The sequence below is a fragment of the Drosophila eugracilis genome, unplaced genomic scaffold (genome assembly GCF_018153835.1).
Source record: "Drosophila eugracilis isolate 14026-0451.02 unplaced genomic scaffold, ASM1815383v1 contig_2167, whole genome shotgun sequence".
NCBI classification, from domain to species: Eukaryota; Metazoa; Arthropoda; class Insecta; order Diptera; family Drosophilidae; genus Drosophila; species Drosophila eugracilis.
Genome location: NW_024573052.1, coordinates 185,622 through 210,672, shown reverse-complemented (window position 1 = coordinate 210,672; position 25,051 = coordinate 185,622). Strand labels below are relative to the sequence as shown.

The 25,051-nt window shown below is 41.6% G+C and overlaps 5 protein-coding genes across 5 annotated transcripts; 3 read left to right on the top strand and 2 right to left on the bottom strand.

Annotated features, from left to right (window-relative positions):
• Nucleotides 1-1,372: 1,372 nt before the first annotated feature.
• On the top strand, nucleotides 1,373-3,885 carry LOC108103220 (polyubiquitin-C). The gene is given in 4 exon segments (XM_017208618.2): nucleotides 1,373-1,533; nucleotides 1,894-2,913; nucleotides 2,916-3,140; nucleotides 3,143-3,885. Coding segments are annotated over 3 exon segments (1,827 nt in total). The 5' UTR covers nucleotides 1,373-1,533; nucleotides 1,894-1,898; the 3' UTR covers nucleotides 3,730-3,885.
• Nucleotides 3,886-4,259: 374 nt separating this feature from the next.
• Nucleotides 4,260-6,053, top strand: LOC108103221 (cytochrome b5). Its single transcript, XM_017208620.2, has 4 exons — nucleotides 4,260-4,442; nucleotides 4,502-4,590; nucleotides 4,662-4,730; nucleotides 5,847-6,053. Exons 1-4 carry the CDS (start codon nucleotides 4,335-4,337, stop codon nucleotides 5,932-5,934), a joined length of 354 nt encoding a protein of 117 aa, XP_017064109.1. The 5' UTR covers nucleotides 4,260-4,334; the 3' UTR covers nucleotides 5,935-6,053.
• A 171-nt stretch (nucleotides 6,054-6,224) lies between these two features.
• On the bottom strand, nucleotides 6,225-13,388 carry LOC108103219 (transcription elongation factor SPT6). Its single transcript, XM_017208617.2, has 6 exons — nucleotides 13,233-13,388; nucleotides 12,961-13,045; nucleotides 12,217-12,446; nucleotides 12,005-12,124; nucleotides 11,795-11,946; nucleotides 6,225-11,634 (listed from the first exon to the last, which is right to left on the bottom strand). The coding sequence occupies exons 1-6, from the start codon at nucleotides 13,269-13,271 to the stop codon at nucleotides 6,744-6,746; spliced, it is 5,517 nt and encodes a 1,838-aa protein (XP_017064106.1). The 5' UTR covers nucleotides 13,272-13,388; the 3' UTR covers nucleotides 6,225-6,743.
• Nucleotides 13,389-14,660: 1,272 nt separating this feature from the next.
• LOC108103247 (ceramide synthase 6) lies at nucleotides 14,661-24,364 on the top strand. Its single transcript, XM_017208650.2, has 6 exons — nucleotides 14,661-15,427; nucleotides 22,665-22,785; nucleotides 22,856-23,077; nucleotides 23,142-23,479; nucleotides 23,585-23,729; nucleotides 23,932-24,364. Exons 1-6 carry the CDS (start codon nucleotides 15,243-15,245, stop codon nucleotides 24,160-24,162), a joined length of 1,242 nt encoding a protein of 413 aa, XP_017064139.1. The 5' UTR covers nucleotides 14,661-15,242; the 3' UTR covers nucleotides 24,163-24,364.
• LOC108103250 (josephin-like protein) lies at nucleotides 20,193-21,187 on the bottom strand. Its single transcript, XM_017208653.2, has one exon. The coding sequence runs from the start codon at nucleotides 21,047-21,049 to the stop codon at nucleotides 20,405-20,407; it is 645 nt and encodes a 214-aa protein (XP_017064142.1). The 5' UTR covers nucleotides 21,050-21,187; the 3' UTR covers nucleotides 20,193-20,404.
• Nucleotides 24,365-25,051: the final 687 nt, after the last annotated feature.

Sequence of the window (25,051 nt, the reverse complement as noted above, 5' to 3'; positions counted from 1 at the left end):
TATGCATGTATGTGCTTCCCAGATTATATCCAAGGGTTGTTTGTATGGAAAGGTCCCTTGATTCAATTTTCGTGAATTTTATATTTATAGTTTCCATATTTCCATATATTTGTGGTAGTTGAAAAGATAGTGGCTTATTTAGTGTTACATATTCCCAGAATGAAGTTTCTAAAATAGTAAACAAACAAAATTCTAAAAAAAAAAAAACCCAACCAAAACCAAAAGAGGTTTACCGATGTTACCGATTTTACCCATTTTGAAATTGGAAACCATTTCAAAACAGCAATTTTCTCTCTGGCACCCTTTTAATGAATACTTAAATACTTTAACTTGTGATTTCAACTTACAGTACCCATCTTTAGCAAAATTACATTATAATTTGAAAAACAATCATTTTAATTCTCTTATTGGAAAATGCACACAAACATATGTACATACATATGTACCCACATTAATCCTTCCCTAATTTAAGAAAATTTTATGTTAAATTTTATATATATATATATTATATATATTATTTAAAAAATTAATAAAAAACTTTCTTTATAATTAAATTATTTTGGCAAATGTCTGAGGACCTCGAGATAGAAATAATGCGGCTTAAGTGGGTTTATGTATTCTCAAAATTATGTTACGAGAAAAATATGCATATAAAGGGATAACATAAAGAGTTAGTTGTTGACTAACAGATTTCATCAGCCTTAATCATTCCAGGAACTTTCCAGATGCAGTTAGTCACACGCACACCAACTTGCAGGTGTACATACATACATACGTATGCATATACTATGTAAGGATGGGAAATCGGGTGTCTATCATTAAACATATGTACATATGAGTGCGGGGGTCTCTTGTCTAAAGGCTGTTGACCAACGCGAAGAAGACAAATCTTCCAAGCGGTATCAAAACAAATAAAGGTCGTTTAACTCGCCAAACAAAGAACGTCATAAGATGTCCATGCATATACAAATGTATACATACACATTTACACACCCTCCACAGCAAGAATACATATGCATACAGAAAACACTTACACCAAACAGCTGCGATTAGTGTTGGAAAACAGATCAGTTGTTATCGATTACAAAGCAATTCCTGCTATGAGAGCAAACGAGATAGATGAATTTTTACTAATGCACTACGCATTTTGTTTTCAATGCCTAATTTTGAAAATTTCAGCAAGCCAATTGATTGGCCTTCATCTGTTAGAATCTGTTGGCAATGAAAAATCTTATTCTTTATCAATAAGACAAAGAATTTAGCCCGAATAAAGGCTAAACAAAGCCAAACAAATAGAACTACTACCCCAGAGTGAGCGAGATAGCAGGCGTCGCCATTCCAGTCAGGTCGCCTATAAATACTGGTGTATAGCTTTAAAACGGGACAGTAGCTGTGAAAAAATAGTTGAGAGCGGACGTACAGAGTAAAAGATAAAGCAAGTTTTTGAACATAAAAAAAGTTTTCTTCAAAAAGTGCAGAACCAAATAATTAGAACAAGAAATTTAATTTTTCGGTGCGGAAAAAGAAAATAAAGTAAGTTATTTTGCAAAGAATTTCTTCTTGATTGAAGCCAAAATGGGTTCCCAACTAGAAAAGTGCATTAAAAAACGAAAATGGTGTTCGTATGTGTGTATCCAGTTCCAGGGGGCAATTTTTTCCAATAGAATTTTCGAGCAGTCATGAAAACTAAATTTTCCGATTCATTGCAAACTTTTTCTAATTGTGAAAACATGTGGGAAATACAATAAAAAGCTTTCTGTGGCTGTGTATATTAAATAACTTTTTCTGGGTCACGGGAACTAGGTCACTACGCAGAAAAGGCAATTGCGCACTACTTTCCTTCCACTTTCCAAATCTAAAGCTAATTTTATTGTTTTACTTTTCCATCCTCAGCCAATATGCAAATTTTCGTGAAGACTTTGACTGGCAAGACCATCACCTTGGAAGTTGAGCCTTCCGACACCATCGAGAACGTCAAGGCCAAGATCCAGGACAAGGAGGGAATCCCCCCAGATCAGCAGCGTTTGATCTTCGCTGGAAAGCAGCTGGAGGACGGACGTACCTTGTCCGACTACAACATCCAGAAGGAGTCTACTTTGCATTTGGTGCTCCGTCTGCGCGGAGGCATGCAGATCTTTGTGAAGACCCTCACCGGCAAGACCATCACTTTGGAGGTCGAGCCCTCCGATACCATCGAGAACGTTAAGGCCAAGATCCAGGACAAGGAGGGAATCCCCCCAGATCAGCAGCGTTTGATCTTCGCTGGAAAGCAGCTGGAGGACGGACGTACCTTGTCCGATTACAATATCCAGAAGGAGTCTACTTTGCATTTGGTTCTCCGTCTGCGTGGTGGCATGCAAATCTTTGTGAAGACCCTCACCGGTAAGACCATCACTTTGGAGGTCGAGCCCTCCGATACCATCGAGAACGTTAAGGCCAAGATCCAGGACAAGGAGGGAATCCCCCCAGATCAGCAGCGTTTGATCTTCGCTGGAAAGCAACTGGAGGACGGACGTACCTTGTCCGACTACAATATCCAGAAGGAATCTACTTTGCATTTGGTTCTCCGTCTGCGTGGTGGCATGCAAATCTTTGTGAAGACCCTTACCGGCAAGACCATCACTTTGGAGGTTGAGCCTTCCGACACCATCGAGAACGTTAAGGCCAAGATCCAGGACAAGGAGGGAATCCCCCCAGATCAGCAGCGTTTGATCTTCGCTGGAAAGCAGCTGGAGGACGGACGTACCTTGTCCGACTACAATATCCAGAAGGAGTCTACTTTGCATTTGGTGCTCCGTCTGCGCGGAGGCATGCAGATCTTTGTGAAGACCCTCACCGGCAAGACCATCACTTTGGAGGTTGAGCCTTCCGACACCATCGAGAACGTCAAGGCCAAGATCCAGGACAAGGAGGGAATCCCCCAGATCAGCAGCGTTTGATCTTCGCTGGAAAGCAGCTGGAGGACGGACGTACCTTGTCCGACTACAATATCCAGAAGGAGTCTACTTTGCATTTGGTGCTCCGTCTGCGCGGAGGCATGCAGATCTTTGTGAAGACCCTCACCGGCAAGACCATCACTTTGGAGGTTGAGCCTTCCGACACCATCGAGAACGTCAAGGCCAAGATCCAGGACAAGGAGGGAATCCCCCAGATCAGCAGCGTTTGATCTTCGCTGGAAAGCAGCTGGAGGACGGACGTACCTTGTCCGACTACAATATCCAGAAGGAGTCTACTTTGCATTTGGTGCTCCGTCTGCGCGGAGGCATGCAGATCTTTGTGAAGACCCTCACCGGCAAGACCATCACTTTGGAGGTTGAGCCTTCCGACACCATCGAGAACGTCAAGGCCAAGATCCAGGACAAGGAGGGAATCCCCCCAGATCAGCAGCGTTTGATCTTCGCTGGAAAGCAGCTGGAGGACGGACGTACCTTGTCCGACTACAATATCCAGAAGGAATCTACTTTGCATTTGGTGCTCCGTCTGCGCGGAGGCATGCAGATCTTTGTGAAGACCCTCACCGGCAAGACCATCACTTTGGAGGTTGAGCCTTCCGACACCATCGAGAACGTCAAGGCCAAGATCCAAGACAAGGAGGGAATCCCCCCAGATCAGCAGCGTTTGATCTTCGCTGGAAAGCAGCTGGAGGACGGACGTACCTTGTCCGACTACAATATTCAGAAGGAGTCTACTTTGCATTTGGTCCTGCGTCTACGCGGTGGCGCTCTCTAGATTTTGTCAGCACTACAAAAATCTCAAAAAATTTGATCTTGCCAGGCCAATAGTATTCATATTAAATTTTATTTAATTGGCTTTAGAACAAGGCATCAAGAATAATCACATTTGGTATTACAAAAAATAAATTTTCAATTTGCGTGTTTAAAATTATCCATACGTTTCTTTATTGGGATTGCTGTAGGTTGTGGTTTTATTTATTCTGGAACGTTTTATAATACGTTTATTTTTTAGAGATTTATTTATATTTTTAGAAATTTACAATAAATGCTTAAAACAAAATCAAGTACTGCTTTAATAAGCCAAATTGCTTAAAAATAAAATGGAAATTTTTTGATGCTAAAAAGTAATGAGCAAGGACTAAACGTTAAGGAAGTTTTGTACATAGTACACAATAATGTGATTTTATTTAAAAAATTGGTACACGATTTTCATGTACATGTTCAAGGTACAGTAACGGTAATGTGGTCTAATTTAGTGTATTTTGTGAGGCCGGCGAACATATGTAGTTTAACGGTAAAGTCGGCCACACTGGAAAATTCAGCCGAAAAACGAAACAACAGGTTCGCAGTTAATTTTGGAGAGGAGAGCAGGCAGTTATCATGAGCAAGGAAATCTCTTTGGCCACCGTGAAGCAGCACAACAAGGCCACGGATCTGTGGGTGGTCATCAACAACAAGGTGTACGATGTAACCAAATTCCGGCTCGAGGCAAGATTTAATGTAGATTCTTGGTTTTAGGGTATTACATCAAATTCCATTAATTGCAGCATCCCGGTGGCGAGGACTCCTTGGTGGAAGTAGCCGGTCGCGATGCCACCAAAGACTTCAATGATGTGGGTCACAGTTCGGAGGCAAGGTCAGAATGTTCACCTTTCATTCTAGTTTCAAAGTTGGGCTTCTAACTTGCCATCTCGCCTTTCTTTTCAGGGAGATGCTAAAGAAATACTACATTGGTGACCTGGCTGCTGCTGATATTCCCAAGAAGAGTGCAATTAGGTGAGAATCCCGGCCTGGTTTATGGTCAACAGAAGATGAACTGCATGAAAACTAGACACGCATTCATCTGTAAATAAAGAAGTACAAGGGATTCTCTTGCTCTGCTCTCCTCACACAAAATGATCTCGTTATCACTCAGGAAAACATATATTCTTGATAAGGCATTTCATAATGTACCTCTGAATCACTCCATTTTCTAATGCATGACGCATTTTTGACCGAAACCGGTTTCGCATGAGCTTCGCCTGGTCTTTGCCTGCAATTAATAGCCCATTAAGCATTGAAACATTAACCAACTCTTATGTAATCCATTAATTGACTTGAAGCCCCCAAAGTGTTACGCTTGGCGTGTCCTGAAAGTTTCGCTTTGCCTCAACATTTTCTATGGGTTTTGTAATACTACTTCTGGTGGTTAATAGCATTTCTTCTTACTTCTATTCCAAATAATGATCCAATCAGCTAACAATTCTTCATAGAACATTCGACTTCGCACTTTAAAGCAAATATAATCTAACAAACAAAAGCAATTTCCTATTTACAAATAGCAAACAAGAAGTTGAAAGTATTTTAACGAAGAAAATATTTATTTACATCCTATTTTTCAACATACTGCTTGTATATTTGCATTTTATAACTAACCTCTTACTTTTCTCAAGATTTAAGTCGTTCTCAAGCACGCGAATAAGATTCTACAAAAGCTAGTTGGATTTGTAAGTCCTGACTGACCTGTAAATATCATATATGTATCTAAAAAACATCTATATATATATATATATATATATAAAACACGTAAAGCACCCGAACTAAACTAAACAAACTATGCACGCTGTAATTATGCACCGTTTTTGAATAGTTTTCTTCTTTGACTTGCTTTTTTATTTCGATTCTTGGTTTTGTGCAACGCCTTCTATAGTGCCACGCCCCCTGAAGCGAGCGATGATCAAGACCCCGCCGCCCCCAAGCAATGCTGCATCTTAAATTAACCCCACTAAGCCCGTAACACCCGCTAATTAACCAAAGATTTCCTAGTTTGGTTGATGAATTCGCTTTTCCCTTATTCTGACCGGCTCTCAATGATTTTGATATATTTATATATTCTTTATTCCTAATAAATAGCTGCCGCAATGCCGCGTTGGCCTTGGGCGCCGCCTTTCTTGGCATCACTCTGGTCTATGTGCTCCGACGTGGATTGGCCAAGAATTAATATGCTGCCAGAGGATCTGAATACCATCTTCATTCCGTGATTCCAGAGATATTTTTCCAATGCGAAACATAATTTTCCATACATTTGATACGAAATAAACTGTAAAAATTGCTTAGACACACGATTATAGAATTTATTCAGAATAGAATATTCTAAAAAAAAAGACGTGCTTTATATTTAACAACCCAGATACAAAAAAGTTCAACGAAAATTATTTAAATATCAAATTTCAATGGATCCTTCTTAGATAATTGGCTTGTTTAGATCCCAGAAAGTAAGAACAATTCAAATTTTCTGGTCAGAAAAAAATTCATTTTATTTTTCGTCCTTCCGTCGTCACAAACCTGATTGCTCCTCCTTCCTCCAGCTCCTGCCGAGCCGTTTTCGTCCGTTCGGCTCTATCGACGCCAACGGCAGGCGCTTCACGACCTTCGATTATATGTATGTAGGTGTATATATATTTCTATTTATATATATATATAATTATATTTATATATATATGTATATATACATATATATATATTTATAAGGATATATATATATATATTTATATGTGTGTGTACCGCGAATCAGTTATAGACTTGCTCTTAAACATAAATATCGTTGAGGATCAATGCGAGATCGCACTCCAACTCTCTAATATTAATGCAGCTGCTTCTCCGCCAGCTGCGCGTGTTTGTTTTCCTTCTTGTTTTATAATTATTGTAGGCGTTCTGTTCTTTTCTGTTCTTGTTTCAGTAGTTTAGTTAAAGTTTTAAGCATAGTGTTTTTTTGTTTGTTTGTAGTTTGTGGTGGTTAAGTCCGCCGCCCTAATTCTCATCGTAAAGGGGAGTCGCATCGCCCAGATTCATGGAGTGGGGTGAGGTATTGGTGCGTGGAGTACTACGTACAGATGCCTTCGAAGACATGGATGATCCAGTTCCGTGGCCCTGATTCATGCCCATTCCTCGATTGTGTCCTCCTCCAGTGTTGTAGTCATTGCTAGGCGTTGATCCGTATCCTCCACCACCGTGGCCCATGCCCATTCCCATGCTCATGCCCATTCCTATTTGCTGTTGCTGATGCGAATGATGATGCTGCTGTTGCTGCGGCGGTGGCCTGCGCCTTGCCCACGCATCGTTGGCCAGCTGCCAGTCAAGGTTCTCTTTGGCACGTTGCTGGTGATGTGGCGGCATGTTGCCACCACCCATGTTGTAGGGATTTGAGCTTCCGCCACCGCCTCCCATATCGTAATACCTAGGTGTGCCACTCGTTCCGGAGCTACTGCCGTAGTGATGACGCTGACTGCTGGAGGATTGTGAGCTAGGACTCGGCACATTGTGTCCGTAACGAGGTGTCTGCGAGGCATGCGGCGTATAGGGCGTCATGAACGGCGTCTGACCACTAGGTGTGTACGGCGTATTAATAATTGCTCCAAATGACGGCGTCGATGAGCTGCCATAGTGTGAAGAAGCCGCTGCAGCTCCCGCTGCACCCGATGAGGAGCTGTAGCCAACAATGGATTGTGTAACGGAATAGGCGCTGGAGCTGCCACCACCGCCGCCACCAGAACTGCTGATACCACTGCGCGGCGTTCCTCCACCCACGCTGCCCGTTATGCTGTAGGGAGCCTGGGAGCCCAAGGATGGGCCAGAAGATGAGGAGATATTCGGAGGCGGACGCATTGAGTGCAGGGGCGTTGAGTTTGACGCCGAGGAAGCCACTGCAGGAGAAGCCGTGGGATCCAGCCAGTGCTCCTTGAACCAACGCAACAGACTGTTAACCGAGTCAAAGATCTGACCACGGAAACGATAGCCCTCCGGCATCACAGTCACATACTCGTGGCGCACCTTCGTCTTGGGCAGATAAGAAAGCAGGAACTTGCCCGGCATGCTGCGTGACGCTGTGAAGAAATAATGAATCTTCTTTGGATCCTTGGTCTTCTCGTCGCGCAGCATCTGGTCCATGAAATCCCGCTCATTCACATTGGCCGCCGCCGTGTTTGGTTTGTAGTACTTGTACTGTATCAGTTCGCGGGCAGCCAAAGCCATCGGTGTGATAAAACGGGCAATGATTTCATCCAGATCCTCGTACTCCTCAGTGCCAATCCACAGACTCCTGCCCAGGCTGTAATCGTTCTCCTTTCCCTCCTCGCGCACATCGATGTGCTGGAAGATGTCATCAGCCACCTTCCACGTGGCTGTTAGGTGATCCTTGGACTTACTACTCGGGCGCAGGGCCACCTCGCCCTGATCAGCATCCGCCAGCATAGCCACTACTTCCGCATACGACTTGTTGAAAAAGCTAGGATGGGCGATCGCCCGACGGGCGTAGGTATTCCGCTTTTGCGCCCTCGCCTTGGCATCAGTGACCTTGCGGTTGTCCAGCTCCTCCGTTACAAAGTCGTAATAATTGTCACGTCGGGGTCGCCATTCGTTGTTCACGTCCTTTAGATCGGCCGTCTTCGAGGAACAGTCAACCGAGAATCGGTCAATATCGATCTTAATGATGCGCACATGGATCATTTGGGAAACTCGCACGCGCTCCTCTGGATTGCGCACTTGCTTATCGGACAAATTCTTGATGTGTATAAAGCCCGGCAGACCATTCTCCAATCGCACTCTTACACCAGATGCCTGACCAGGACAAGTATTCGCATCAAAGTGATTCCACACCTCGGACAGCTCTGGAAAATCGGCCTTGAGGCAGAAGGGACACTGCCAGCTATCGCTGGAGTCGATGCGCAGTGGATTTGCGTTGTCCAGCTGCTCGCCCTGTGGTCGCCGATAAGTGAAGCCGGTAACCATGGCCGTCACACATTTGCCTACGTAAAACGAGTCAGGCGTCTCCTTGGTTAGCATGTCGAAGAGTTCCTCCGAACTGGGCTTCGTATACGGAGACCGATAGTCCTTGTACAGGCAGCTCAACTCGTTTCGAATATCGTACAGGGTGATGCTCTTGCTGCCGAAACCCTGGCGCTCCAGTTCCACGGCGAAAGCATCTAGATCGAGATCTTTCAGACGCTCTGGCGACTCCAGGATCTCCTCAAGAGCTCCGGCCGGATTGGTCTCCTCATCATCGTACTCCATTGCATCAATGGCCATCTTTCTTGCCCACTCATACGTCTCCGGATGTACACGCGACCCATCCAGTACCTCAACATACGCCTCCGTGCTATCGCCCAACGATGAGGTGTCGATCTTGATGAAACCACTGCAGTTGATAAAGACCTTGGGCCCGAGGTGGCACACGGTAACCAACTGGGTGCGGTTTTCTAGACGCTGGTTGCTTTGCTTTAGCAGTTTAAGTAGAGCCTGACCCTTGCGCGGGCCCAAGCCGCAGGTGTACTGCAACAGGTTGACGGTTCGTGAGTTCTGCACCATTAGGTTGATGTCCAGACCGACCTCGCTGGTACGATTGATAAACTGCAAGCTAAGTTGCTCCAGCAGCTGCTCGCGCGGCACACGCTCTTGCAGCGAATGGTAGCGCAGGCAGAGAATCTCGTCATCGGCGTCGCATAGCTGCGAGTATTCCACCAGCGGATCCTGCATCTTGCGGGCAAGCGAAACGGCCTGCTTTAGCAGTGCGGGATACTCCTTGAAATCTGATTCGCCCTTCTTCGAATTGGCATAGATCTTTGCCAGCTCATTATCAATTATCTCCACCTCGATTGGCGGAAACTGCTCAGATGACTCGAGCTCTTGGAGTATCTCCTTGATGTCTGCCTGGATGTTCTGGGCATCACGCGATTCAGCTCCAATGACCACAATGTGCGGTTTCTTCATTTTGATGAAGTCACTAAGCTTTCGCAGATCGGCCAACTTTTGGGCTTTCTCCTCTGCATTGTGCGAATTCTTGCGCTTTAGGATATTCGGCAGTCGCAGGTAGTCGGAAATATCGCCTTCCACGGTGGTTACCGCACAGAAAGCGGCCACAGACTGGTCGGGATCGTAGGCCAGAGCCAGCACCCGTATACCCCTTAGAGTGCTCCATTCTTCGTAGCCGTAATCAGTGGGCAACTCTGGCTTATATGGCGCCACCTTCAGCCACTTGTACAGTTTAGCCGAGCAGGAACGTAACACAAACTGCTGCGCCTCCTCATGCAGGGTAGACCGCAACTCCTTGATCAGATCCGGAATGACCCACTTCTGCAGCGCCAGCTTTACACACTCCGCTCGCAGTGTATTCCATTCCAGGACATGCTTGGAGAATTGATCCAAATGATACAAGGCCTTAGACTCCTCCACATAGTCACCGGGTGGTCCGTTGGCACTTGCGTTTCCCTCGAACTCTTCGAGGAACGTAATCTCCAGTAACTTCTCCTCCTCTGCCATCATAAGCTTAATAAATTGGTCGCCAAAGAGATCTCCCACCGGCTTTTTGGCCACGTACTTCATCGAATAAACAGGAGAATTCTCGTCAATAAGCACCATACCATTCTTTGTGGGCCGTATGTTGATGCGGGCTCTATCGAAGTATACCTCTCGCATGGTTTTGCGGAGTAAAGGCTCCTGTGCCAACTGGCGTGCCACAACGTATTTGGCCGCGTGGAGCACCTCATCCGTGGTCATAAAGCGAGGAGACAGGTATTGCTTAGCTAGCTCCGTTGGACCGAGGCTTTCTTGAGTGACTTCGTTGCGCTGATAATTGTCGCGCAGATTTTCAGCAAACTGCTCTGGAGTAAGACCAAAGTGCTTGGCAAATCCACAGATGCCCGCCTTGCGGAACACCGCATAGGGACTGCTGTTGGGCGCCTGTTTCAGCTGATCATCGATAAGTTCCGGATCGTCATCGTCCTCCGGCTCTGGAATCACTATCGCTGCTCCCTCCGCATCGTCGCCGTTCTCGGCAGCTGCAGCCTGACGACGAGCTCTGGCTTCCCGGCGCTCCTGAATTACCTTACGCCGCTGTTCAGCTTGCATGCGCGGCAGCTCGTGCGAGTAGTTTAGCAGGAAGTACATGTGCACATCCTTTAGTTCCTCCATGGACTGCACGTCATCCAGACGCTCAAAATCACTATCCAACATCAGGCGTACATCATCTGGTATTGGGGCATCAGGATCGGCGCACAGTGTGTCCAGCTGGAATTGGCGCATCTTTTCAAAGAGCACCTTTAGCTTGCGCTTTCTCTCGTTTAACTGGCACCAGCGTTCATCGAAATAGTACACCTTCCAAAGATCGTCGATGTTAAGCTCTGGTTTAACATACTCCTTACGATAGAAGGCGATGAAGGGCACCTCCAGCTGCTGGTTACGGATAAACTCCAGCGTCTGTTTGATCTTGTTCACGGCCGTCGGCGGTTTGCGCAACTTCTCGCGGTTTTCGGCCTTTTCCTGCTCGGATACTGTTTGCTTGCAGAATGCATACTTGTATATCCAATCCGCCTCGAGGTCCAGCTCGTGAGAGCCCTCGGGCACCGGAGTCACAGGCACCTGGCGCAGCTGCATGCGCTCTGGAATGTCCGTCTTGCGGATCTCATTGTCCATGTCGGTAAAGTGACCACGCTTCAACTCGCTTGGCTCGTATATGTCGAAGATCGTCTTCTTGGCCACCTTCTTCTTAAGAGCCTTTTTCTTCTTGACACGGTTATCATCGCCGGCTCCCAGCTCCTCGTCATACTCATCGCCCTCGGTGTCATCCTCGTACTCATCCTCCTCGTACTTAGAGAAGTCGTCGTAGTCAAAATCTACGCCAAAGATGTCCTGGCCCTCTTGCAACGATCTGTAGTTGGATTAAATATATGTATCAAGATTCCTTGGATTTCTTACCAGTTATAGTTCTACACTAATAAATTTTGGATTGAAAATGTATGTTACTTTTCAATATATATCGTACTTTTCTTATTTCTAATTTTTAGTTTTTAAAAAATGAATATACTTACGCGTCTGTGAAGATGGGACGACGCTTCTTTTTCTTCTCGGCTATGGGACGTCCGTTGTCGTCCACAATGAAGTCATCGGCATCTGACTCTGAGTCCTCCTCGTCGAAAGCATCCGCCTCCCTGGGACTACGTTCGCTGCGATGCTCAACGCTCTAGAGGATTGGGTCAATTAATTATACAGAAATTTGGATGGCAATCATATATTACTACCTCATCGTTCTCGTCAAACAGCTGCTCGGCAATCTGCTCCCGGGCAAGACCCTCATCCACGTGCTGCTCCTCGCCATCGCTCTCATTGTCGTGGATCCGACGCAGACGCTTGAAACGTTTCTGCGAAACAAATTTTGAAAATTGGTTAGTGATTAATAGTAATAAATAGTATTACTTATTATTATTATTATTATTACTAAGGGGACACCTACCCTTCTTTCGACTTTTACGCCCAAGTTCTCTTCAATCAGATCGTAATCGTCGTCCTCAAGCCGGTCATCCAGATCATCATCCTCGTGCTTTTTGCGCTTCTTGCCACTGCCTCCGCCTTCGGTGTCTCCACCGCTTCCGGTGTCTGAGTCATCACCACTGCCGTCATCTTCCTCAATGGGATTGTCGTCGATTAGATCCTTGAGCTCTTCGCGCAGGCGTTCTTCGTCATCTGCCAAAATCAGAAAAATAATCACCGGAATGTAACATTTTTTGCAGGTCCAGAAACCTCGAAAATGTAAAAATAGATTTTTTTTTTTTTAAACTATGACTATCTCCGTCAATGGAAGATTTCATATTTGGTCCTTTTGCATTGACGGCCCCATCGAATGTGTTTCCATTGATTATTTCCAGTGAGCTGCAACCAGTACCTCGATCTTTGGGAAAGTCGCTTTCTTCTAATTCGCCGCACTTGTTCCACTTACTGGAGCGAACGCCGATTGTTGTTGTTGCTGGTGTTGTTCTTGTTGTTCCGTGGCCACGGTAGCACGGTAAAAACACAAGACCTAACCTCAAAGTTGTAAACAAAAGAAGTTGCACTCGGATTCCCAGCAGTACTATCCCGGACATGAATCTATATGTCAGATGTGGTTTCCAAGGTGTGAAGTAAGGGGAGGGAAAAGCCCGCCACCGATCACTAATACTTCTCTGTTTTTGTATGCGCGCACCGCGGTTGGAAAACTCACCTTCCTCTTCTTCGCTGCTGTCGGACACGGCGGCTTTCAGTTTCTTGAGCTTCTTGCGCTCGTTCACGTCCAACTCTTCCTCCTCCTACAGGAAAAACAAAACAAGGAAAAGCCATGGGAAAATGCAATATACTATACATATACATATATACACACACGGAACGCACACCGCACACATATACATATACACACAGTAAGCGCGCCTACAAACAGGAAAAACGCAACGCGAAAAATCCGCGAGCATAAAGTTGGCGGCATTAGCAGACACGTACCTCCGATTCCTCGGCCTCGGAGTCCAGAAATTCGGCCATCACAATAAATTAAACAATTAAACTATAGCTTAAAAACGAATCTAACTAAAAGTAATGCACAAAAAACGTCGCTTGCAAAGTCACAATAAAAAAAACCAAGTCGAAGAACAGTGTTACCAGATGGTAAAACAGCTTGCTACCACGAACGGTTTCGACCAACCCTGATTTTCCAAAATAAATTTTCCGCCTAAATTTAAACTTTTAATTTATACAATATGCCTAAATATTCGAAGTAAGTAGATTTTTTTTCTATGATTGTACATCTTTACATTATTTATATTTCAAGTTACGAAAAATCTTCCGCAAGTATATTGACGCCTTAATAATATTTTACTATTAAATAGGTACCATAGGGAAATTAGATGGATCTTAAAAGATACAAAACCAATACTATACGTTTTTAAAGTATGATCGTTGTTACTTACATCCAACTAACTAGTTAGGAGTATGATTGTTAATGCTTATATGTTCTAAAATGTTTCCAATGAAGCAGTGCTTGTCGATAAATCTTGTATAGCGAAGACATACACCTCGTCCATACTACATTAGGAGCGATTATGGTATTTTTCGTATTTATTTTTCCAATAAGCTAATAGCCTGTTTACACCAACTTGCATATAGTTTTTCCTATGATAACTAATAATTTATAAATAGGAAACCACAGTTGATTGGGAATTGTTCCAGTATCATATTTTCATTACTTTAAAAAAACTTGCTCAACCTAACAACGTACGTAATGGTGTTCATTTTAAAAAATATTCAATAGGTATTACAATTCAACAATTGAATTATGTAGTGTGACACGAAATGTTCAACACATTCAAATTAAACTTAATATTTGGCCAATGCATATATGCACTTTCTGTCTAACTATAGTTTTTTATTAACTAAAGCTTTTAAATGTTGTGTTTTATTTTGAATTATTTTTATTTAACGAAATAAAGTCTAGTGTACAATGCTAAACATAAGGAATTTAGAATACCATCTGCAAGGATCTTCGAATCGAAATTTGTGTGTTTTAACTTTATATATTAAACATAAAGGCGAAAGATTTGTTCGAAGAAGAGAAACCAGAGAGAAACATATATATATTAGACATAACTAATCAAAGACAAATGTAAGCTTAAGAAAAAATTAACTTTACTATTAAATGCAGAAACATAAACAAATCAATGAAATGAAGGATATGAAAAATTAGAAGTAACACAGCTAGTGTTGATTAATAATATATAACATACATTATATTCCTTTAGCTTTAACTAAATACATAAAATATTATTAAAGTTAAAAATTTGTGGTATTACTGCCAGTATTTCCCAGCTTGGGATTTTTCATTTTTTAAACAAACACTATTCCGTCTACACTTACATTAACAGCTTCCCCTAATCTGGCCACACTGCTTTGTTGTTGCTCGAGAAGGAAATACTATTAGTATTTTTTTCGTTCATCCTGAAAGTTTAAGTGGACGAGCGGCCCTCTCGGTCCGACACTCATCCCGAAATTCTGAAGTGTATTTGAGGAAATCTGTATTTCTTTGGCCTAACATTTTCTCAGTAACTTCTTTCTTCAGAAGCGGCAAAAAAAGCATATACAAAAGCAATAAAATAGAGCGTTAGGTTAACAAGACAACAACAATTCGATTCGGCGGTTTGTTTTTTGACAGTGTGTGCCTCTGTGCTGTGTGTGTGTTTTTGTACGTTCCGTTGTGCGAGTGTGTGTGTGTGAACCGCGGTCCGGTACTCCTGTTGTTCTAGTTGCTGTTGTTGTTGCTGTTTCCAAGGCACAAAAAACAAGACACGAAAACACAGGCGCAGGTCGCATGCAAAAGTCGCTCACACAATTGCGAATATTTAGAAAGCATATATAAACTACGAAACATATATATACATATATGTGACAACAAACGCCAAGAAAAAAACTGGAAAGCCGAGCAAAAAACAATTGAAAAATTAAGGCAGCAGCAGCAGGAACATGGATCTAATCAATAAGTTCAGCGATGCATTCTGGAGTACGCATATTTGGCTGCCGCCGAACACAACTTGGGCGGATATAGCGCCAGGTTCGCGACAGGATGTGGTGCACGCCAACTACAAGGACCTTATCTGGCCCATTCCATTCGCCGCTGTCGTCATGCTGGTCCGTTACACGCTGGAGCGGTAAGTTTCCCGATTTTCCTGCCCCTTTTCAGACCTTCTCATTCATACTTGCCGTTCCCGGCAACTTTATTCCATTTGCCTCTCTCTAACCCCATTCATTTTGCTTTCTTTCTCTCTCTCATACTCTCTTTCATTCCCATTGAGAACCCCCGCCCACGTTTGTTGCACCATGTACAGTAAACTTTATTCATAATTCCTTCTTTTTTTTTCGACAAACATAACCTCACGTGGAAACGCCCAACATTCTGCAAGCGTATATGTACACTTATGAGTGTGTGTTTGTGTGAGGCAGGGCACACGCGGGCACAGTTTCTGTTGTTGTTGCTGCAACTCTAAGTTTTCCCTTCCAAGCGACGCCGGCTGCAGTTTCCAGGCGGCCGGCTACGAATTTCCCACAAAAATAATCATTCACCCAACTGCAAGTTTCTACTAATTGTTTAGTTCAAGGGAAGGTATATTTATTTGTTTATAGACTGCAACATGAGCTCCATGCGGTGTTTTGTTTTCTCTCCTTTTTTTTTTTTTTGGTATGTATGGTGTATGGCTGTTTGCACCGGTAAGGAAATAGGAAAAGCCGGGTACCGTGGGGATAATATTTAAATCGACATGCATTTACTATTTGAAAACTATAACTTAAGAACTAAAAGGTTGAGAGCTTTAGCAACTTGCTTAAAATAGTTGTACAACCACTCCAAAGGGGTTGTAATTAATCTACATATATAGGTTAGATTAACTTTAAATTGGTTCATTTTTATGGTGTCGTATGACTTCTATAGAAATCCAAATTACTGGCTTGCCATTTTTTGAAGCGATAAGGAAGCTATGTTTATTCAAACTTTTGATCGATTCCAGGCAACCCACTGGTTTTTCATTATAGTCTGATTTCTAAACCCCTTCCTGGAAGAAACTCGTTTCCACTTCATGCACTTGAAATACAAATATTAGTATATCGAATTTGGATATAATTGTTTTTTTACTGTGGCCTAGCTGCCATGGAACAATTTATTATTCATTTCCTTTTTCTTAATTCAATAGTAAATTTTAAAAGAAAGATTTTTGTCGATTAGATAAAATATGTTGAGACATTCGACCGGATTTAAAAGTCTCGTTCTTCTAAGATAAGATAGTTTTTTTTCGAAGTAACTGCTAATTAAAATAAAAATTTTGTTGTATTGCCTTATAGCCCAGTTTTAAAAAGTTAAAAAGCTAAATTTATTATTGTTTATAAGATTACAATTTAAAAATGAACAAATAGCAGTCAGAATTTCTAAGTGGATAGTTAAAAAAGTGATTAATGTATTTAGAATGGGAATTTTTGAGCGTAAAAATTTAAAATTCCCATGACTTTTGGCCCACTGTGAGCCAAAAGCGTTTTTGGCCGCTTTTCAGGGCAATTAACCTGCTCGTCGTTTGGCCTTAACTATGTGGCTCTAAATGTGTGGTTGTTTGCTGTTCGTGTATGCGGATTGCGTGCACTAGCATTTGCATGTAAAAATTGTAATTCTCATATTTTTGCAATGTTTTTGGTGCCCTTAATTTGACATAAATTGCAAATACAATGTATAGGAGACTGGAGTGCAATATCTGAGCATATGCCTTGCGGGCCAGTGTTACTAAAAGTCTCTCAGCATTAATGCATTTCTCAAGCTAGAAAAAATAAAAAAAAACTTTAATAATATTTTCCTAGCTAATTTTTTATTACATATTCAAAACTAACTTATTATTACCTAGAAAAAACTATCCATATAATTTTTTATTCTGTATACAACATATAGAATTTCATCTGTGGTTTTTTGTTTTTATTCCATTTTCTGCTCTTTTTCGGTGGTTTCTTTTTTTTTTTGCATTCAAGTTAGCATTTGAAAATGAGACAAAAACCAAATCTGTTTCATGGCAGACCACTTTAGTTTTTTGTATCTCTTCTTCTGCTTCTTAAACGAGAATTGGTCTTCAAGGTCGAATTGGAATTTTCGGACGCGTCTGTCGCTCTAATAGCTATTCATTTAATGGCAAAAGTCGTAGCCGATTCGTTTCGATCTTTTCGGATTGGAATATCAACGAAACCCCTCCCAAAGCTCCATCCATAGTGGCCATAATGGTACCACCTTGGGAATTACTAGCAAGACCGATATCACCGCCACTCCACGGCGCTGCCCCGATAAGATTTGTGCCAAGATTTACGTATAAAACTTGATAACAATGCTCAGTGCCTCGATTGCTTTACGCCGAACTCTGGAATGACTGTTCCCATTGAGGGTGTGTGTGGCTACATCAGAGGCGTGTGGTAAATGTTTTGGCGGGGTCACTTTTTAGAAGGCGTGGCTCTAACACTTATTTGGGTCAAAAGAGTGCAAAGGGGCTTAGTATTAAGCAGTTTACCTAACTCATTAGCTAATGACTGCTAAACTTATGACAGTAAATAGGCGAATTCCTTAGACTAAGAACATATATTCCTTTTATTAATATTTTCCGTAAGTTTAGAGAAGGATTTTGTTGAAATGGTTCTTGAGATTAATCATAGCTCACTTATAAGATTGCCCATAATAAAGATAAGTAACTATTGTCGCTATTTATATGTATATATGTACATATACTATCTTACCAGCTTATGTGGGAGTTCTGTCTATGATTCGTCAACCGTTTTTCTTTTGCGGGCCTGGCCAATATCACTTCGGTCAGACAGTGAGTCATTGGCTCGAGAAGTTTTTCCAAATATGTGCGTACTTTATGGCCCGATTGGCGCTTCCCTTATAGCCACTATACTATTACTATGCCACATACAAACACGCTTTGGAATGTTGTGAGCAGTCGATTGGGGTTTATGTTTATGTTTATGCTGGGCATTGAAGAACAAGAGCGGTAAAACAATTTTAACAGTTTGGCCTAAATTAGTAGAACCTGGAAATCCTCTAATCGATTTCTATAATAGGTTAAAATAGAAATATCATCTAAAATACTAATTATAGGGGAAAGTGTTCGCTGGAAGTGGTTCTTAGCGCTTTAATCCTGGGTTTTTCGAACTTTTGTAGATTACAGATATAGATATAGTTAAAGTGGAATTTATGAGTGCTAGTTTGCTGGGCGCAGCTGTGTGGGGCATGTACTATTTGTCCGCATTTATGCTGTAGCTTTTGTGATACGTAATCGCCAAGAGGCGACCCTCGAGCTCAGCGCTCTAGTGCGATAAAATTTCAGGTTAATTATTTTAATGGCTCACATGCACACAGCCATCGACTGGAGGTGTATGTGTATATAGAAATATACATACATAATCGCCGCAAATGGGCAATTACGCGTTGCTCCGCCATTTCTCCATCTCTTTTATTTTAGGTTTCTCTATCACCGAGAGAGACTCTTGAGATTGGCAATAGAATTTCTAAGAACAACAATCCCAAAAACCGATCCGGTAAACCCGTTTCCAAAAGTTTTCTTCTTTGCTAACGCGGTCGGTCAGTTATTCGAATTGCTTATCGTACCAATTGCCTGATAGTAGTGAAAAGAAAATAGAAGAAAAAAACAAAATGCTATTAAACCGAAAGAGAAAAGAATGAAAAAACGCACGTGCTTCACGCACCAGGTGAGAATGGGAACGTGGAGTTCAACCTGGTCAGGTGGTACTCCATTTCAGAGGAGAGCGGGCTTTATGCCGGTGCAATTCGTTAAATGTCCAATTAGCACCTCTCATTCTTCTCTTCAAAAACGCTTTAACTACTTTGCCTTGGAAAAAAAAATCGAGAAGTCTTTAAAAGAAGGAATCTTATATTTTATATTTTCTATTTTTCCAAGTTATGAGTTATTCTTTATTTATAAAAATGTTTATCATGAATGCTAAATAATATTCACAATTACGAATATTCCAAACATAAAAAGATAAAATATTTTAAAAATAACGCCTTTTCGTTTCCCATTTTCATTGCTATGGGAACATTCAACAAACCCCAGAACAAAAATTACTAAGTTGCCAACCCCCAGACGAAGCGATAAGCGTAATTTCTGCTTAAAATTCGCTGTTTAAGTTTCCAAGCCGCAGATTGCTGGAGTGTTTTAACATACATAGTCATAAAGCAAATTGAAATAGAGCATGTTATTAAGATTAGAATCGGTGATAGGTAAAAACGCAGGGCTATCAATTAGTCGCTGACTAATGGCGCTTATGCTAAATTCCATCTGGCAATTGGACATGAGTCAGACAGCGCGGACCCCAAAAATCGAGCCACATCGTATGTGTATATATAGGATATAGCACTCACTAGCGCTAATCTCACAATCGTCGACTTGCCTTGCGTGTTGTATTATCGCTGCATATAAATCGCCAAACAACAGGCGATATATGTATATATATATATATATTCTATATAACTTGGCCTCGCCTGTGGGTTCCAAAATTTTAGTTGTTACGCCGATAAGACCCGAATAATTGTCAGTCCATTGCACTTTGGCAAAGTGAAATTTAATAAATGCAATCAAATAATGGTGGGGCTCTTATCACAAGCTGTCATCGAGTTGCAGCTCAATCAAAACACATTCATTATTCGCACGAAACGAAACCAATTTGATAATCAACATCTAGCGTTTTACGTAAAATGCAGTTCTCAAATTGCTTTTAAACGATTGGTTCTTAACTTCCAATAAGTTGACCACAAATTACTGTTTTTTAAAATGGGTAAAAACTACCTCCTAACAAATACACTTACTTCAAATTCTATCCATCATAACTCTTACTATTGATCTTAAAGATGTCAAGAACTTAACTTAAAGTCATATATTTTATGCATTGTTTTCTTGGTATTTTATTGCTATTATTTTGCCTAAATAATTGCATTCTTAAATTCGAAACTTATCCATTTATAGAGCGAAAAAAGGTTAATACAAAAATTTAACTTGAATCCTAGGGCACATTTTGGTTCACATTATCTTTAACAAGTGATAAAATAACTGATAATGGTTAGGGCATCATTTATTTGTGTAAACATAAAATTAACCCCTGAACTGCGGTAGCAACCAACGTTGCTGAACCTTCTGGGTAGAGTCCGCCTCCACGTTCAAAACCAGGAATAGCTCGTGGTCCATTTGCAGCTGGCTGCTCAAAAACTCAATGAACTCCTCCTCGTTTCCCAGGCATCTTGGTTCGCGCAACTTTGAGTCCAGGTTGTAGTAGATTCCATTGATGCAACGCAACGCCAGCCAGTGACGCATCTGGAAGGGCAATGGGATGTAATAGCCAAGACTCATCTGAGCCGGAACATTGAGAATGAATCCAAAGATGGCACTCAAATTAAGGCATTGTGGATTCCTCCGGCGGTCAAACCACACCGCCTCGCAGTTACGCTGCTGCAGGGCATACATAATCACATTCACATCGTAGTTGCCCCAACCGATCCATGACCGATGGGGATTCAGCCAGTTGCGAGGAGTCAGCGTGGTGCAGTAGTCGTCTAGTTCCGATTTGGAGAATGTGTCTGGGCACTGGAACAGATTGTTTAGGGCGTGCAGGCCGCACAAGTGCCTTGTCTGTCGCTCATGGTAAATTCCCTGCATCATCGTGGTGTTCCCGTTTCCGTTGTTTTTATTCTCACAATCCCCCAGAGAATTCTCGTGTGTTCGAGCACTGGGAGATTCCATTTCGTAGCAGTGTAGGTTGACAGATCCCAATAAATTCAAAGCTCCTAAGGAGGAGCTGCGAAAATGTCACTAGATTAAAGTTGCTTTTTGTTTACAAGTTCTAAAGGTTTTCTGTTTAGGGATGGTACTGCAATGGCGATGGTACAGCATGTATCGATATGCGTGCGAAATTTAATCTGACCGTCGTAGTGCATATCGATATTTTAGCAACGGTCCTTATTTTTTAAAAACCTAAAGGCTTGAGGTTTTTAACCAGTAAAATCATTAACTGAACTTATACAATTGTATAAAATATAACTACTCTTCTAAATGTTTTTTTATATATAGCCTTTAATAAGAGCTACATTTAAGACGAATTTAATTAACACTTGTAGACTTCTACCCCAATTAAGCCAACTTTTATTAAAAGCTAAATCGACAAAACATTTAAGGTTTGAGTTGGCCCATGAAAATTCCATAAGAAATTACTTATTTATGAATGACCTTTAGCTCTGATAATAAAACTTGCACTGTGCGTCACTCTTAATGACGCACTCCCTATTTATTTATGATAAAAACTGATTAGTTCAATTTATTTTTACACGCCCTAATTCGGGAAGCCTTCTCCAATTACTAGGCTTACTTTCTATAACCCTGGGCATTGGAAAGCCATAAATTGTCAACGAATTAGAAGAAGCCATGATATTTATACATAAATCAATATCCAAACACGAATGCGGGTCAATCAAATCCTTCTGTGCCTTAATTAAATTACACACTACTTGAACTTGAACTGAACTCAGATTCGGCATTAATTCAAATTAATTGTTATAATTTCTATATAGCCATAGAAAAATCTGATGCTTCCGCGTCTCTTCTTTGGCTGTGTGTCATGTGTTTTGACTACGAATTAGGGTTACTTTGAAAACTACTTGGGATTCCAATCGTCATGCCTTGGGATCTGCAAATCTTGGAGGCGGTGGTAGGCGGCTATTTTCGATTTCATTGGCAAATTAACTTCCGAATTGAGATACTGTATGTAAGTCTGGCATGGTTGTGGCTATGTCCAGTTTTGGGCGGGCTAATTACCGATGCATGTGGGTGTGCGGGCCAAACCGCACCAAAAAACCGATCCCAAAAAACCCCTTCCCAGATCCCAGTTGCCATGCTCCACACGTGCCAGACGTTGGGGCGACGGCAGGTGTGTGTGCAAAATAAATATACCTATACATAAATTAAATTAAATAAAATAGAATCATAAACAAAAATCGAAAAACGTTTCCGCCATGGGTGTACGCACATGCATAATTAGAAATGTTGTCAAGCCCAATGAAGCTTTTATTGGATATGTTGTTGTCAGGTTTCAGGGATAGCGATTCACTAGCCCAGATTACAACAGTTCCTGTACATCTACACAAACTTTTACAATCCGCTTCTTCTTTTAATTCATATGTATGTCAGTTATTAAAAAACCAATAAAAAAAAATCACATTAAACTATGGTCACCCAACTTTATTACAATTTATCTGCGTATCATAAACTTGAAATCCATTGCCTCCGCCGACAAACTGCTTTATCTGCCCATAAAACTTTTAAAAATACATCTTTATAATCGAAATCTCTACATTATTTCCAGTTTCTGGATATCGCCAATAGGCAAATCACTGGGCATACGTAGTTCTAGACCTAAGAAAGCAGCAAATGTTCCTATTTTGGAGACGGCCTATGCGAAATCAACGCGATTGGACAACAAATGGGTGAGTTAGACACTTTATATCCCCAGATATATATAGACGAATAATCTTTAAATCCGTAATTTTCTTATAGCTGGCTCCGCTGTCCAAACAAACGGATATGAGCGAGCGCCAAATTGAGCGGTGGTGGCGTTTGCGAAGGGCCCAGGACAAGCCGTCAACCTTGGTGAAGTTCTGTGAGAATACCTGGCGCTGTATCTACTACCTGTACAGCTTCATCTTTGGCGTGATTGTACTGTGGGACAAGCCCTGGTTCTGGGATGTGAAGAGCTGCTGGTACGGCTACCCGCATCAGGTAAGGATATGAATAGATTATTATAAATACGAGGTCCTAATACGATTATCACTCTCCGTTGCAGTCGATTAGCAGTGATATCTGGTGGTACTACATGATTTCGATGTCTTTCTATTGGTCGCTCACTGGCACCCAGTTCTTCGATGTGAAACGCAAGGACTTTTGGCAGATGTTCATCCATCATATGGTTACCCTGCTGCTGATGTCGCTCAGCTGGGTGTGCAACCTGCATCGCGTTGGTTCCCTAGTCCTTGTTGTACACGATTGTGCCGATATCTTTTTGGAGGCAGCTAAGCTCACCAAATATGCCAACTATCAGAAGCTCTGCGATGCCATCTTTGCCATCTTCACAGTGGTTTGGATTGTTACGCGTCTTGGCTTTTATCCACGCATCATATACAGGTAAGTAGTGGTGTGGTTTGGTCCAAATCCTTATCCCCTCTGGTTGATTTGATCCCAATCCAACTGACATGTTCTTCCAATACCACCATCCTGTTAACCCGGCAGCTCATCTGTGGAAGCACCGCGCATTCTGCCCATGTTCCCAGCCTACTACATCTTCAACTCATTGCTTCTGATGCTGCTCGTCCTGCACGTCATCTGGACATATATGATTCTCAAGATCGTTGTCGACTCTCTGCAAAAGGGTCTGGTAAGTGTAGAGCCATTCTAGCTAACATAACCGAATCCTGTTAACCGTATATTAAAACCTATTAAAAGAACATTACTTGTGCATCCTATCGTAAATAACTAAGAAAACTTGTTCGAGTTATAGATTAATACATCATAATAATAATAATTAATAATTATATAATATTCCTTATTTTTAATTGTACTCACCGCTGCTTTTTCAGATGTCCGGTGACATACGTTCCAGTGATAGTGAGGATCTCACAGACAGTTCGGAGAATGCACGTCTGGCCAACGGATCGGCACGCTCTAAGAACAAGTCGAACAGCGGTGCGCCGTCAGCCGGAGGATCTGCAGGAGGAGCAGGAACAGGAGCCACACAGCGCAAGTCCAATAATTCCAACAATCACACAACCGAAGCGGCAGGAGGAGCTGCGACAGCGGAGGCCAAGTAGACTGGGATGTGGCTGACTGGGGACGAATGTAACGCAGAGTAGCGGAGTGGCCACAAGTAACAGAGAAACCAGTACCATACCAAGTAGTGGGCACATTTCCCGAGAGACAGGAGCAACAACAACAGCAAACAAACAAAATCAACACACACACACCCCACACACAACACACACACATACAAAAAACCAAACCAGTTCAGAACGTTTTTATGTTAATTATTATTTTTTTTATATATAAATCATTTTTTTTTAAGGTAAACAAAAATAGGAAACCAAAACCAAAAGAAATTTCAATAAATGCGAGAAAATTTATGCGTAACGATCTACTTGAACATCATCGTTATTAATTAATATTTAATATATAATATGCCTCACCGTTTTTTGTTGTTGTTTGTCTTGCTTAACCAAAAGAAAAAGAAACAAAAATTAAGAAACAATAAAATAACGTTAAAATTAACCAATTAAACGTAAAGCTAAATTAAGTTATTTTACCAAATGAAATGGAAGATAGCAAAGTGGGACTAAACCAAATTCGCTTAGACAAGAATTCAATGAAGAGTAATGGAAAAAAAGGATAGTAGTCAAAACTATTGTAAATAATGTACTTGTATGTTTCCCATATTAATAAATTTATGCAAAACGAATTACAAGACCCAAGTAAAAGTGTTTCGAAAAGAAGCGGGATGGCACTATCCGGGGGGCTGGACAAAAAAATTAGGCTTTTACACGGATGAGTCTAGAAATTTTAGCTATCTTCTATCAGTTGACAAACTTTGAAACCATTATAAATAAAGTCTATATATATCAAAGGATTTATAGTTGATCTGATGTCCAATAAATAAGAAGAAATTACCATTTTTATATGAGTTCCCTGATATTTAATCTTTATAGG

Bases quoted from the DNA above. Each gene is read 5' to 3' on its own strand.
- LOC108103221 (XM_017208620.2), top strand. From the start codon at position 4,335: ATGAGCAAGGAAATCTCTTTGGCCACCGTGAAGCAGCACAACAAGGCC. The intron at 4,443-4,501 runs GCAAGATTTAAT...CATTAATTGCAG, and splicing joins TAACCAAATTCCGGCTCGAG to CATCCCGGTGGCGAGGACTC. The intron at 4,591-4,661 runs GTCAGAATGTTC...CTTTCTTTTCAG, and splicing joins GGTCACAGTTCGGAGGCAAG to GGAGATGCTAAAGAAATACT.
- LOC108103219 (XM_017208617.2), bottom strand. From the start codon at position 13,271: ATGGCCGAATTTCTGGACTCCGAGGCCGAGGAATCGGAG. The intron at 13,046-13,232 runs GTACGTGTCTGC...TTTTTCCTGTAG, and splicing joins CCGAGGCCGAGGAATCGGAG to GAGGAGGAAGAGTTGGACGT. The intron at 11,635-11,794 runs GTAAGTATATTC...ATCCAACTACAG, and splicing joins CGTCCCATCTTCACAGACGC to ATCGTTGCAAGAGGGCCAGG.
- LOC108103247 (XM_017208650.2), top strand. From the start codon at position 15,243: ATGGATCTAATCAATAAGTTCAGCGATGCATTCTGGAGTACGCATATT. The intron at 23,078-23,141 runs GTAAGGATATGA...TCTCCGTTGCAG, and splicing joins GGTACGGCTACCCGCATCAG to TCGATTAGCAGTGATATCTG. The intron at 23,480-23,584 runs GTAAGTAGTGGT...TTAACCCGGCAG, and splicing joins TATCCACGCATCATATACAG to CTCATCTGTGGAAGCACCGC.
- LOC108103250 (XM_017208653.2), bottom strand. From the start codon at position 21,049: ATGGAATCTCCCAGTGCTCGAACACACGAGAATTCTCTGGGGGATTGT.